The sequence below is a fragment of the Lytechinus pictus genome, chromosome 5 (assembly GCF_037042905.1).
Source record: "Lytechinus pictus isolate F3 Inbred chromosome 5, Lp3.0, whole genome shotgun sequence".
NCBI classification, from domain to species: Eukaryota; Metazoa; Echinodermata; class Echinoidea; order Temnopleuroida; family Toxopneustidae; genus Lytechinus; species Lytechinus pictus.
The window spans coordinates 53,391,648-53,406,561 of NC_087249.1; the positions used below are offsets into that span (position 1 = coordinate 53,391,648).

Here is a 14,914-nt window from a genome sequence, read left to right on the forward strand (position 1 = left end):
GATGGTGAAGATGGTGATGATGATGATGAAGATATTAGTGGTAGTGGTTGTGATGACGGTGATAGTGATGATGGTGATAGTGGTGATGGTGGTGGTGATAGTGATGATGGTGATGATGATGGTGGAGATGGTGGTGGTGATGGTGTTGGTGATGGTGGACGTTTATTATGATAATTTTAGATTAGTTGAATTACATTTGCACACAGGATGACAAGCTAGCAAAATACATTGAATCAACCCAAATTTAATAACACACTCAATCCATATTATCAAGCTGATTTCCTCAAAGAGAACATAAATTCTAAAATAAATAAATAATAAAGATAAAAACACAACAATGACTAAGAAATTAAAAATACGAAATGGAATGTAAAATAACTTATTAAAGGGATGATCCAGGCTGGAGTTATTTATATCTCAATAAGTAGAGTAAAATTCACAAAGCAATATGCTAAAAATTTGATCAAAATCGGATGACAAATGACGAAGTTATTGAATTTTAAAGATTTGCATTATTCCGGTGAAACAGTCTATTAAAGTCTTTATGAGTATTTATTAGGTGGGCTGATGATGTCATATCCCCACTTGTTCTTTTGTATTTTATTATATGAAATTAGGTTTATTTAAAAAAATTCTACCAAGAACTGAATCAATTGGATTGACAACTGATTAAGTGCATTAGTTATTTACTGCCGCAACTTATTTCATCATAATGGAGACACATCATTTACACATGTATGAAAAAAATCATTTCATGTAATAACATAAAAAAAGGAAAGTGGGGATGTGACATCATCAGCCCACCTAATGAATATTCATGACGATGTGCATACAACTGTTTTTACAAAATAGTGATAGACTTTAAAATTAAATAACTTCGTTATTTGCTATCCGATTTTGATGAAATTTTTGGCATTTTGCTTTGTGATTTTTACTCTATTTATTTGGATATAAATATTTTCAGCCCGGACCATCCCTTTGAAAACTTAAGTTTTGCTCTAAACAATAATTGTGAGGAGGATCGACAAATGGAATCGACAAGTATGAAATTTTAATCTACTCTTGAAGTGGTTTTCACAAATAAAAGTGTAAGGTCTCAAATCGTTGCAAAGAGATATTATCCCTGATAAGAGACTGGTGTGTGGGGTAGTAGCAAAAATGGCCTACTATATACAAGAGAATATTCAACATGTTTTGTATTATACATAAAGTGGATAGCATTTGAAGAGCATTATTTTTGTTGCAAGAATAGTACGTAGTACACTAATATTTGATAACAAATACAATAAATGCATACGATTAACAAATTCAAATTATAAAACACATGTATTGAAAATGTATGTTAAAAGAAATGCTTATCTATTTCATATCAATTATTTCTTCCATTTTGCGACCAAGCTAAGAAATTGCATATTATTGTATCAAAAGAACATTGTCTCATTTAATACGTAAAGGTCATTTTCCACAGAGGAATTAAATATAATATAATTTCATTTCATTTCCTGCCATTGTAGTACTTAATTTCCCTCTCACTCCTTTTTGTAAATATTAAAAGGAATGTTAAATAATGGACCCTTTGTAAGATCCGTGGGAACGACATGGTGCACAGTTTAAGGTACATAGAAAGGATTGGAAGTTACTTTGAAATAAACTAACATGTCACAACGTAAATTGGCAAAATGTAGCAAAAAATATGAATCATTACCTGAAAATTTACGAAAAATGCAAAGATGCAAAGAAAAAGTGCATGGACATTTCCCTGATAAAGTTCATTAAAATCTTTGGTTTTTTGCAAGTTGTATTCTCCCTTTCATTGTCACAAATGCTCGTAATAAGAAAATATTTTCTAAGTTTTATTGCATTTCCCTTTTTACGATACAGTGTGAAATCAATATAATTACCAAAGTCATGCAAAATGATAAATTTTCAGTGAAAAGTGTAGAACAACAAAGATCGTTACCAGTCTAATCCACTGTACCGATTAGACGTGTCGAAATGTAAGCAATGGCCAGCACGTATAAGTTGACCCGAAGAATCGCCGCTGTAAAATGATTGAGAAGTTATTAGAATGATTAATTGAATTATTTGACCATTCCTGTTTATATATTCATGATTTACAATGGATATGTTTTATTTTATAGAATTGTTCACATTTCAAATGTCACCACCATTTCAAGGAAGAGCTTTTCCTGTATTTGTTCTGACAGAAAAATGTTGATACTGTATATATATATATGCATATATATATATATACATATATATATATATATATGCATATATATATATATACATATATATATTCTTGAAAAGTCCCCTGTGTTCTGTCCATTGTTATATGCGGCATTTATTTATTTTTATTCTGTCCAAGGGAATAATTTTTATTTAAACTTGATACTCACCAGCATTGCATTCAAGAGCTGATGACGTCATGTTGACGAAGAAAGTTGAATGATGGAGGGCTACAGAACCTCTAAATGTAGTAGATGAATTACATAACATGAAATAAAATATGTATTATGAAAATACTTCTTTTGACATAGGACAAGTATTTTATTTTAACCAACAAAATGTTTAGAATTACTAATGGCCCGTATTCTGACGTCAGGTTTAACTTAGACCATGGTCTAACATTGTGCTAACTTTACGGGGAGCCAGAAACTACAAAATTCTACTTATATTGTATATTTCTTATATTTACTATTTTGTTTCCCTTTGCTTTCATAATGAAAAAACAAGTTTTATAGTTTGACAAGAGGCGACACAAGAGGGCAGCAGAGGGTAAACATCCAGTATGATTTTTTTTTTACATGTAGTGAAAAAATAAGGGGGAAAAGCGACGAGGTTCAAAAGGTTGAAAATTTGAGAGGAAAAATGCAAAAGAGCATCACATAGAGATATCTGGGCAGTTTAACTCTACATTGTCCCCTTTATTCAACTGAGAAAGTACTGAAGCGTCACCTTTATGCACACCCTCCCCATCTAACAGACTTAATTTATTTTTTACTACTATACATGATAAATGGGGAAGTTGCTTACATATGACGTAATATATCAAACAATCATTTTTCTATTCACTATTCATTCATTATTCAATTCTATTCACTTCTTTTTTAATACCCCTTTCATATTGCGCCTTTCACCGGCGAAGTTCGCCAGCGAAGGGGAAAGTGTCCAGTATGAAAGATACACAGGAGAACTTCACCGGTGAAGTTCGCCGGTGAACTTCTCCACTGTTTCACCGGCGAAGTTCGCCGGTGAAAAGGCCAGTATGAAAGCAAACCGGAGAACTTCTCCTCTTTAATGACGTCAGAGGTCAATTTTTTTCTCTCCCGAAGTCCCCTGCACCGAGATTCCGCGCGCGATAGTTGCAAGCTCAGCTGAATGCTATGGCCAAGTAGATACCCTCGAACATTTTTTTTTTTTTACTAACAATATTTATTAAAAAGCACTTTTTACATGTATAAAATGCGCTAAGATATAAAAACAAGGTGATATCGTTTGTTTTTATCGTAATACTTCCAAAATATGTTGTAATTAATTTTTTTGATACCTTTTTGTAATAGGTAAGAAGTAATGTTTACAATTTTCTTTCGTTTGTTCTGCAATCGCCCGTTGACTTTCGCCGGGGAAGAAATGTCAGTGCGAAAGGGTACATTTTTTCTTCGCCGGGGAAGTGAGGAATGCGAGGCGGAGAAGTTCGCCGGTGAAAAATGAAGAGGGCAGTATGAAAGGGGTATAAGGCCCCCTCACACCTAACCGAATTGCCTGAAATATGCCTTGCGATGGCTGGTGAAAGGCATTTATTTTAAATTGTTTTCAATGGTAACTGATAGTAAATCATATTTACCCTTCGTGTTTGGGTTCGTACATCTTCTGAACTAACAGCTGCGATTATACAAATTCGCGCGGAAATTTTGAACATGTTTAAAATTTCCCGACGAATTGAAAAATCGTTGGTCATCTGTTTAATTTGCATCTCTTATGCGGTAATCGTTCGTGTGTGTTTGTCGCGCATAGTCCCTCTTCGCGCTTTTGCCAAAGTGGACCGATCTCGAAAGAACCCGTAACGAAGCAACACGATGACACAACGAACAAGATTGCCTGTACTGATCTATTCCCTCGTTTTCGTTACTAATCGCACGCCATATCAAACCATGTTTGCTCACTGTTCCTTCGCCTTATTGGGTTATATCAACCCTTCGCTCGCCTTCGGCAGCAATTTTCTCAAAGAGGTGAACCGAAAAATCGATATCCTTTGCATGTCATATTCATCCTTCGCTTACCGTTCGTTGATAAAATTTGACAATAGTTATACTGATCGCATGATTTGACGGAAATTTTATTTGAATTTGTTGAATTCGCATGCATTTCGTTCATTTTCCCATTCGTCACCCTTCGTCCGCCTACATTCGGTCAGGTGTGAGGGGGCTTTTAAATATTTGATGGATTTCCTCAGACCTTAATTCACATATACTTTTGGTCATTCATTCTACTATTTTTTTCAACAATAAACCTTTTGCCAAGGGGTACTTCCTTTTCATGTCTACTTACATAAATGAGATACTTCCTACGCATTGATTAGGTGCGGTCCATACGAATGATAGCGCCTCTTTGTCATCTGAACTAGTGTGGGTAACCGAATCATCTGATGTCCCAGAGCATCTTACTATCTTGGTAAGGGCTGGTAGGTCAGAGAATACTCCAACTGGGGTTGAGGTATTGATGATCCGAGCCTGAAGAAAAAACCCTCGGAATAGCTCCCCATTCTGACCAGAAATTGACACTGAAACATTAAAAGAGAGACGGCATATGTTGAAACCAGTGCAGTATCAGGGCGATTCCATGCCAAACATTTCCACAACATTTTTAACCTGCTGTTCCAAACAAACGAGGAACTTTAATATAATTTGTGGTAATAATACTGTACTACTGGATATAGTATTGTGAAAAATGACAACCAACAAAAATATGTTGTCCATGGGGTTAATAACGACAAGCAGCAAACTTCGAAATTCATGTAATTCGCTCTACATCATTATGCTTCTTTCATATACCCAGAAAACAATCTTTTCAATCTTTCGCCCCCCCCCCCCCAGTTTTTGGAACAAAATTTCCTCCAGCTCCTTGAAACATCTTCTCTCTTGACCTCTTCAACTGAAAAAGCTTCCTAAAACGTATACCTGAGTAACTAAAAACCTTAACTTTTATGCCTTATTTCAGGCCTGGTCCCACTGGCCGACGGACAAAAATTAACGTACTCATACCGGATACAGCGGACAAGCAAAATTTCGGGGTGGCTCCATCCGTTTTCATCCGCTCCAGTCAATGGTACAAAATGGACGAACAATGAAATCACAGTGGACGGATGCTTGGTGGATATAGGGGCGTATAATGAGACACGTACGCAAAGAGTACACAACGGATATATAACGTTTTCCTACGGATAGCGAGATTCTTTTCCATTTTACATCCTGCATCCGTAAAGGTATGTGCAATGGGACCAAGCCTTTAAAAGCACTTTGTATCCTCTGAAGAAAAAACACCCAGCTATATAAATCCAATAATTAACATCATTGCAATTATTAAGGACTGTTTGTAGTGAAGAGGATACATATCTCACCAATCAAGACATAGTAATGCGAGCGCGAGTTGAAATGTTTTTATATTCTAAGTCTAACATTCATATTGATTTGAAAACGGGGTATTTTAAGCTCCATGATGTCCTTTGAGAAGATTATCATCTCACGCAGCAGGTAATGGGAGCGGGAAGCGCGAGCGAAATTTTTATATATATCTTTTTCCAATCATTTCACTTTCCTTATTTCATTCACTTTTCATCTTCCTTTAATCTTTCTTCTTTTATCTTATCTCTCTTTTTTTTTTGCGCCGCCTGAAGGGGGGGGGGGGGGGGTGTGAGGCTTCGGCCATAAGGATCCGCCTCTGGATGGTCATAATGATAAGGATGGTGGTGGTGGTGATAATGAGGACATCGACGAAGATGATGATGATGAAGATGATGAAGATGATGAAGATGATGAAGATGATGAAGATGATGAAGATGATGAAGATAATGAAGATGGTGATGATGATGAAGATGGTGATGATGATGGTGATGATGGTGATGATGGTGATGATGATGATGATACGATGATGGTGGTAGTGGCGGTGGTGGCCGTTGGTGGTGATTACTAATTATGCTTATGGTGATGAATAGGATGATGGTGATGGCGGCATCACTCACGGTTACGAGCGTTTTGTCTGTATAAGGACCAGCGTCTATACACCACCCTTCCACTTCCTGAATGAGGTCTAAAATATACTGATCATAATCTATTATCATTATGATCATACCTGGAACAAAAACGAAAACAAGAATGAAAACAAAGGACACTCATGATTTATGATCATATGTTTAAAGTTCGTTTCTCATTTAACATGTTTAACTTATCGTGTTTGCGCCATGCTTGTCAATATTGTCTGACACTGACACATTTTATGATTAGTTTATAAATGTTTGTAAAAGATATGGCATGTTTCTCAAAGGTAACGGACTTAATACAAGGAACTGCGTCTGCATTAGCAGCACATGTGGAGCGTTTCATGGAAGGACCTATTTGACATTTTATCTGACAAGTCCTAATTTATCCGACAGTTACCATAGTTAAAGGGAAATGAAAACTTTGGAACAAGTTTGAGAAAAATCGGACAAATAATGAGAAAGTTATGAGCATTTGAATATTGCAATCACTAACGCTTTAATAAAATATCATAATTTTATTACTTTCCATCCGATTTGGGTGACATTTGCACAGTTCCTTGTTTGATAAAGAGAGTTTTCGCATTTACCACGGAGTCACTCTCTACAACGCACCAATTCCTTTGAAAATGCAGGTCAAATCACGATGGAGAGCTGAGAGGCTTTTGTTGAAAGTTGGTGGACCGGGACAGCATCGGAATCTCTTGACTCTGGACAACGACATATTTGCAATTGTTCGTCCGGCGCAAATCTTCGGATGATCTGCTGTCCCGACCCACCAACTTTCGACAAAAGCCTTTCAGCTCTCCAATGTGATTTTAATCTGTTAATTGCATTTTCAAAGGAATCGTTGCGCTGGAGAGAACGGCTCCATGGCAAATGCGAAAAGTCTCTATTGATATATGAGGTGGACTTGCTTTTTAACCCTCAAATAAATGGGCTATTTCAGAGGTATTGAAAAAGTGGGGGGGGGGGGGGAGGGGGCATGATGGTCCATCTTTTTATATACCGTTGTCTGCGCGAAAGTTGACAAACACATTGTGTACACGCCTGACTAGTGAGTAAAATACAAATCATTTTCAAATTATCATGACAAAAATATTTGGATCTATCAATTTCACTTAGGATTTTCATTTATTCTTTGAGATGTCTTTAGTATAATCTTCACAAAGACAAATTACGTCAGTAAACGTTTTACTTATGTATTTCTTTGGTTTTAGAATTTATGTATTTCTATGTTTTTTGTCTTCTGTATTCCCTTTTTTATGTAAATCATTATAGGCCATGTGTGACGCGTATAGTCCTTGTGAAAGTCAATAGATTGAATTCAAGTAAGAAGTAAGTAAGTACTTAGCAAGTAAGCAAATATTAAGTAAAAAGTCGCGTGGAGTCACGATTCTACATAGCTGCACTATACTAAGCTTCCAATAAAGAAGTCGTAAAATTTGGCGTTATTATCTTTACGTGTTCCAGATAAAAAAGAGCGCGAAACGTCGAGGGAGGGTAGTGCATGATGACACCCTCATCCACCACCCCCCCCCCCCCCCGTTAAAGGATGTGTTAAAATGTCTTCTCGATCATGATTGTCAAAGGTGAAGTAAAAAAAGGGGATGAGTTCAGTCGAATCAAAACGAATGTAGCTGCCATGCACTGAACGATAAAATAAGAGTGATCAGACATTGATCCAGTTGATTGGTGCTACATATTTTTTTTCCGACACAATCGGTTCCCTACCCCTTATTACATTTAAAGGAAAAGTCCACCCCAACAAAAAAGTTCAAATAAATAAAATAAAAAAATTCCAACCAGCATAACACTTGAATTTCATCAAAATCGGATGTAAAATAAGAAAGTTATGATATTTTAAAATTTCGCTTAATTTCGCAAAACAGTTATTATGCACATCCTGGTTGGTATGCACATGAGCAGACTGATGACGTCATCCACTCACTTATTTTGTATTTTATTATAAGAAATATTCTAATGTTCCCCTCATTGTCAAGTGAAACAACGATTAGTTCCTCCCTGAACATGTGGAATTGGCATTGTTTAATACTATATGGTTCAGTCAAGTTGGTGCTTATTGTCAAATCTGTAAAAATGAAATATTGTATAATTCGAACAATAAAAAACAAAAGAAATAGTAAGTGAAGGACATCATCGTTTGTCTCATTTGCATGTCACTGAGTTTTGCATATAACTGTTTTATGAAAAATAAGCGAAACTTTAAAATGGCGTAACTTTCTTATTTTACATCTAATTTCGATGAGATTTTCAGCATTATGCTAGTTTGATTTTGCTCTACTTATTCAAATCAACATCTTTCTGAGGTGGATTTGACCATTAAAGATTATAAACATTAAAAACATTACAACATTTCATAGATTTACCAAGATGGCAACGATGACCAATTTGAAAGTCAACTCATCCGACTTACTAAATTCCATTCATTTATGATCTGTTTATCCTAAATCTTGGGGATCTTTTTTATTCGCCAGAGCGTCCCAAAACTGTAATTTTGACCATATTTTTGTAAGGTCATCTTATACTGGACTGGTACAGCAGTTCGGAGATTCCTCATGGGCAAGTTTGTTCAAATGACCATTCCTTTCTTGTGTTATGATAGGAAAATTTCAGAGCAGGGTATATGTGAGCATGCCTGATATAGCATGGTGCAGAAATTGCCTAGACTAGGTGACTAGAATAATCACGTTAAAGAACTCTTATATGAAAGTATTTGTTGTATTTCTACTTTAAATGCATTAGTACATTGCTAATGCACCTGGCCAACTGTTCAGTCGCTAATGGGGCGCGTTGTTGCTTTCCAGAGTAAATAAAAAGCACAATTGAAAATATATTTATCATTATCCAGTCAGAATGGAAGTTAGTTATGGGGTCCGTTTCATAAAGAGTTGCAACTGTTGTAACTTTGCCATTATGGCAACCACCATGACAACCTTGATTCTGATTGGCTACTGAGCCCTGTTACCATGGGAGTTGTCATAATGGCAAAGTTACAACAGTTGTCCTTTATGAAATGGGCCCCAGATCATTATGGCTACTGCCAGTTTCATGCTATTAGAGCCAATGATAATTATGAATAAGACATCAAAGTTGGTGTTTAATCTCATAGATTGTAAACCCAACTTATTTCAGCACACAGGGATCACTAAAGGCGCAGTCACATTTCCCCTACGGCGGCCGTATGGCTAGTCCAAAACAGCCGTTTTTAACATATTTTTTGTGTACCAGCTACATTTAGGGGGTTTGAATAAAAATGCATAAAACGGCTGTTTTCGACTCGCCGTACGGCCACTGGAGGGGAAATGTGACTAGGGAAAATGAGGACGAGGGACTAGGTTGGATGAATGGCAATGATGATGCACTTTGAAAGTCAACTCACCGGTGCACGACCGCGGTGGTGCCGATTAAATGATCAATTCCCCGCCAAGAGACATTTCTGCTCCAGATGAAATCAAATAAGCTTCTGCCATGCACATGAAACTACTTTTTCTACTTCTGCCTCTGCTTTTGTAGTGACATGAGCATGCAGCTTGGTGACGAGAGGAAGAAGAGTTCATTATCAAATGAACTCTGCTCAGCTCAAAGAGCATGATTAAGGAGCATGATCATGCTTCATTTGCATTTTTTACAGCTGAAACCAGGGATTCTCATTAACAATGCACTGCTGAAACTATCGAACAAAAGCATATCCAGTACTCTATAAAACTAGGAATGTCTTATTTCAAAAGCCTCTCTTTGGCTGAAAAAAATAAGGAATCCTTTTCATTTTGCTTTGAAAGACAAGTAGGGAAGCGCAATTTTTATACTGGGGAAAATAAACCTTCGATGTCATACCTCGTCAGAACATAATTTAGTACAATGACGTTCACACTGATGACTTAACCCTCTCTACAAAAAACACATTTATCACTGAACAAAGTGGAGGTTGACAAGAGCCAAGAAAGATGTTTCTCAAAGGCTAATGTTCTACTAAAAGTCGCAAATGAAAGGGGAAGTTCACCTTGGCAACAGGTTGGTTTTAATAAAAACGCAAAAATAAGGAAAACAATGGTGAAGAATCAATGATAATCCATCAAAGAATAAGAAAGTTATGGATTGTCAAAGTTTTGATTTGTGACATCATATGTGAACAGCTCCCCGTATATCTCGTATTACTAATATACATATTCCACTAGTTCATTTTTTTAAAACAGAACATGATGCCTTTAGAAGGGGGTATAAACTAATGTCTCATTTATTTTTTTAATTCAATCTTTATTGCAACCAGACTGCATAATCTGCAAGTTGGATTATGAATGGTTGACAATTGAGTATACCTATATTTTATATTTTATAGAGTGGTAGTTAATAATAAAATGACAAAAAAAGTCTCAAAAAGTTTACATTTATAAAAAATCTAAAGAAAAATCTAATTAAACATATTTAAAACAAAAAGAGAAAAGGAATTACCCCTTGAAAGAAGATTCTTCTCTCTTTATCCTTTCACGGAATTTCATCAAGCTTTCACGGATATGTCTCTCTCATTTTTCTGCTTTTATTAAAACAAACTATCTTCAGGGTGAACTTCCCCTTTAACTCCAGTTGCGTGCAGTACAAAACGCATCCATCGATTTGGTTTGAAATTTTGAGGAGTTTGAAAGTTTATCAATAGAAAATAAAATAAACATATACATCGATAACTAAAACGTTCAATTACAATACCATAACTGGAAATAATAATTAAAAAAAGGGATAACAGCTGTAAGCGATATAATGATAATAATTATGATGATGATAATGTAACTTTGTTGAAATTTTGGAATGAATAAATTCGTTGTCAATCAATCAATAATATTAATAAGAAAGGATGACAATAGTAGTAATTAATCACGCTAAAACTTTGTTGCATTAACTTTTTTTTAATCTTAAAAAAGTGCATAAAGAAATATCACAATGATTACATTTTTACCAATATTAAAAAAAATATAGTGCATTTAGCAATTACTTCGTAGACGCTTTCTATAACGCTGATGATATATTGTCAAAAGCTCAGTCTTCAAAACAAAACAGCCTTTGTCGAAAATCGATGAATCAAAACAGCAGTGTCGTCATGGACTCTGCATGGGCAAACGATATATTATTTTAATTTTTCGTCCGGTCCGAATCTTAAGACGATGTGATCTCCTGGTCCACCAGCTTTCGACAATGACCTCTAATCTGTCCATTCTCAACGTTCCAAAAAGCATCTGTTAAATACATGTAGATGCTAAAATACGATATTAATGACACAGTCGAATCGGCGAGGCCGGCTCCAGACCGACCTAATCAATTACGTTATTTTCCAATTACAAACCATCGGTCGATTCGGAGTCGGTTTCTATGGTATGACTGTAGCATATATATAGTATAGTTACGACTACAATCACACTGGAGAGACCGACTCCAGACCGAACTAAGCAACTATATAGTATAGTTACGACTACAATCACACTGGAGAGACCGACTCCAGACCGAACTAAGCAACTATATAGTATAGTTACGACTACAATCACACTGGAGAGACCGACTCCAGACCGAACTAAGCAACTATATAGTATAGTTACGACTACAATCACACTGGAGAGACCGACTCCAGACCGAACTAAGCTTTTACGTTATTTTCCAATTACAAACCATCGGTCGGTCTCTATGCTGAGACCGTATAGATTAAACCAGTTTACCTCTGTGGCTCTTCCCAGGAGAATATTCGTCAAATTCAGAACGAAAAACGAAAGGATTTGTTTCTGCTGGCTGAGGAGAGTAAAACTCTGTGTAGTTGCTGTGTTTTGATTTGTGTATGGCATTCCCATGAGGACACGTCGACAAAGGAGCCCCACTGCCGTAGCCATCGACTTGGAGGAAGACCAGGACGGCGATCAGGAGAAGAAATAGGGTGGCAGTTGATGGCATCATGGTGATTCTGTTTAGTAAACTTGCTATTTGATGGCACATACACATGACAGGAGCTGAATGTTCCAGTCAAATATTGCATTTTCCGTTATCGAAACCATGTGATCCTGTTCACGATGTTGATGTGTTGGTTGGAACGTGTTCAAACATTGGGAAGTGGTCGATTGCTATGTCAGGGTGGGGTGTAGAGGAAATGCCAAAGGTCGACCCGTGGGTAGTCTACAGACACAGACATTTGATTTTTGCAAAGTGCATAACACAGAGTCTGAAGTAGTGAGACTAGATTAACTTAACTGCGGTTGCTTCAACCATGGGCCTACTACTCTGCTTCTACCGTTGACACAGACACCTCGAGATTGGAGTCTAGTTTTCACTCTAGACATGGAATCATTTGTGAAAGTGTCAAATTTGAGACTGCGCTTGCAGACTAGACGATGCATGGGGTGACATGAATGACATTTCCAATCATTGTTGAATATGAATATACATTGATGAATGTTTCAAGGGAGAAAAATAAACAAATAGATGAATTATATTTAGGGAGTACACTGCAAAACACCGGTGTTGATTTAACACCAGCCCGCAATATATATATGTCCACACCAGAGAAGTGTTTGGTTTTGGTCTAACACCAAATAGGTGTATATATACAACACCAATTAGTATTAAAACAACATCGGTTTGATTCCAAACTGGTGATGTTTCAATACTTCTCTGGTGTGGACATATATAGGCCTATAGATTCCGGGCTGGTGGTAAATCAATACCGGAGTTTTTGCAGTGCAATAGCTCTAATCCCCCTCCTTTCTCTCTCTTTCGCTCTCTCAATTTTTTTTTTTTTTTGGGGGGGGGGGTTAACTTGCTTGCCTTTACTAGGAAGAAAATTTAATCGATTATATATATCACTATCGAACATTCATTATTTTTTTATTTCAACGAGAACAAGATCTTTGAAAAAGTGAGTCCCCCTATAATATAAAAAACTTCATTGTTCGGGAGTGTTATTAGTTATATATTTTTTTCCTCATAGAGCAGGCCTATATATATATATATATATATATATATATATATATATACAATACCCTTTTCGGTGTCTTCTCGCTGTTCACTGCATATAAGCCTATAATAGTATAAATCCTCTTCTTTCCGGACGACCGGATATCTTTCTTGAAGTTTTTAACATGTAATTCGATATGTCCCACTGTTTTTGACAATCTTTGAACTTTGGATTCAATTCACATGTCATACACGCTGACTTGATGCACGTATGTCATCTGCCAATCGTCCGTCTGCTCCCCCCCCCCCCCCCGGCGCTTCCAATTACTAAAGAAATCCCCCAGGTAATGACATCAATAAAAAAAAAAACAGACGCATATCCAGGCAGTGGCGTTATTCTTTTAGCCAAAAAATTGAGGGGGCTAGATAATGGCGTATCGCTTAAAATTTGTAAAAAAAAAAAAAATCTGCGATCGAGCAAAAAATTCGACATTTCTATTACATTAATTAAACTTTGTGATAAATTTTGACATAATGTTAAAGAAATGATATCGTATTTCAGTCTCTATTCCAATTGTTTCCCTTTTTTTTCTTCTTGGTCATGACTTTTTTTTTTGGGGGGGGGGCAAGAGCCCCCCATCTGTACGCCGCTGTATCCTGGGGTGGTATTTTGAGGTCATTTTATCTTTAAAATATTTTAGTTTATCTCTTGAAATGAAATTGGTATTCTGAGATGACATTTTATCTCTCAGATAAAATTTTAGATTTTATCCTGCATATAAATTTTATCTTGCGTATCTACAGATGATACGCAACAGAACAATGCCTGCGTACACATACCCATCGCGTATCTGGCCATTGCAACGCGGGTGATGTGCTTGCGCCCATGTTACTTTGAAGAAAAAATAAAATAAACTTAAAAGAGGGTAGGGGCTATTTTATCTCCGCGACATTGATTTCATCATTATTTCTAAGTGAATTAACTCCAAATGTTGACATGAAAGTTAAGAAAAATTATATATTTATTGAGAATAACACCTTAACGTTATTCCTGTACAATCAGGAAGTAACTCATAAGACTTTTCTTGACTAGTACTGTCTTTGAAATGATGCTTGAAAAGAGGCGATATAGACTTCGAAAAAAAGATTAGAGTATTGTAATTTTTTTTAAAGAAATCTCTGTAAAGACGCGCAAGCGTATAGTGCAAGCGTATTTGAAGTCAATAAATGGACGCAATCTCACTCCTTTGCCACACCTCCTGGCGGAATGGATTTCCATTGGTTGAGTGATTTGAGAGAGCTATAAAAGCGCGCTTCTAATTGGATATTGATTCAAAAATAGATGTGTCTTACTGAGATAAAATGAAGATAAAATTGTTCTCAGAATACGAATTTGGAGAGATTTTAAGGGTATTCTATCTCACTGATTTTAACGGAGATAAAATATTTTATTTTATCTGGGATAAAATGGATCTCAGAATACCACCCCAGGACGCCGGCAGAACTTGGTGGTGCAATGTCGGGTAGACTGAAAATACTTGCAAATCTCTGCCCTCGCCCCGTATCTTAATTGGCCACATACATTAAAAGGCCTTTTGTAAAGTTTTGTAAAAAATTAAATTAATCAGAGTTTCTTATAGCAGTTTTCAGTTAACTAAGCAAAAAAGACAGAATTGAGAATTTTGATATTTTCATGAAGAAGAGCGCGAT

The 14,914-nt window shown here is 36.3% G+C and overlaps 1 protein-coding gene across 2 annotated transcripts; it reads right to left on the reverse strand.

Moving 5' to 3' along the window:
- Positions 1-228: 228 nt before the first annotated feature.
- Positions 229-13,650, reverse strand: LOC129261091 (putative defense protein 3). Of its 2 annotated transcripts, none has more exons than XR_008584605.2 (4): positions 9,660-9,845; positions 4,552-4,783; positions 2,400-2,470; positions 229-2,041 (listed from the first exon to the last, which is right to left on the reverse strand). XR_008584605.2 is itself a non-coding variant. In XM_054899134.2 (4 exons), exons 1-4 carry the CDS (start codon positions 12,254-12,256, stop codon positions 1,965-1,967), a joined length of 657 nt encoding a protein of 218 aa, XP_054755109.1. In that variant the 5' UTR covers positions 12,257-13,650; the 3' UTR covers positions 229-1,964. The 2 variants fall into 2 exon arrangements, 1 of the variants encoding a protein (XP_054755109.1); XM_054899134.2 differs by lacking the exon at positions 9,660-9,845 and adding an exon at positions 11,980-13,650.
- Positions 13,651-14,914: the final 1,264 nt, after the last annotated feature.

Bases quoted from the DNA above. Each gene is read 5' to 3' on its own strand.
- LOC129261091 (XM_054899134.2), bottom strand. From the start codon at position 12,256: ATGTGTATGTGCCATCAAATAGCAAGTTTACTAAACAGAATCACCATG. The intron at 4,784-11,979 runs GTAAACTGGTTT...TTAATGTTTCAG, and splicing joins TCCTGGGAAGAGCCACAGAG to TGTCAATTTCTGGTCAGAAT. The intron at 2,471-4,551 runs GTAAGTAGACAT...TACTACATTTAG, and splicing joins GTAGGAAGTATCTCATTTAT to AGGTTCTGTAGCCCTCCATC.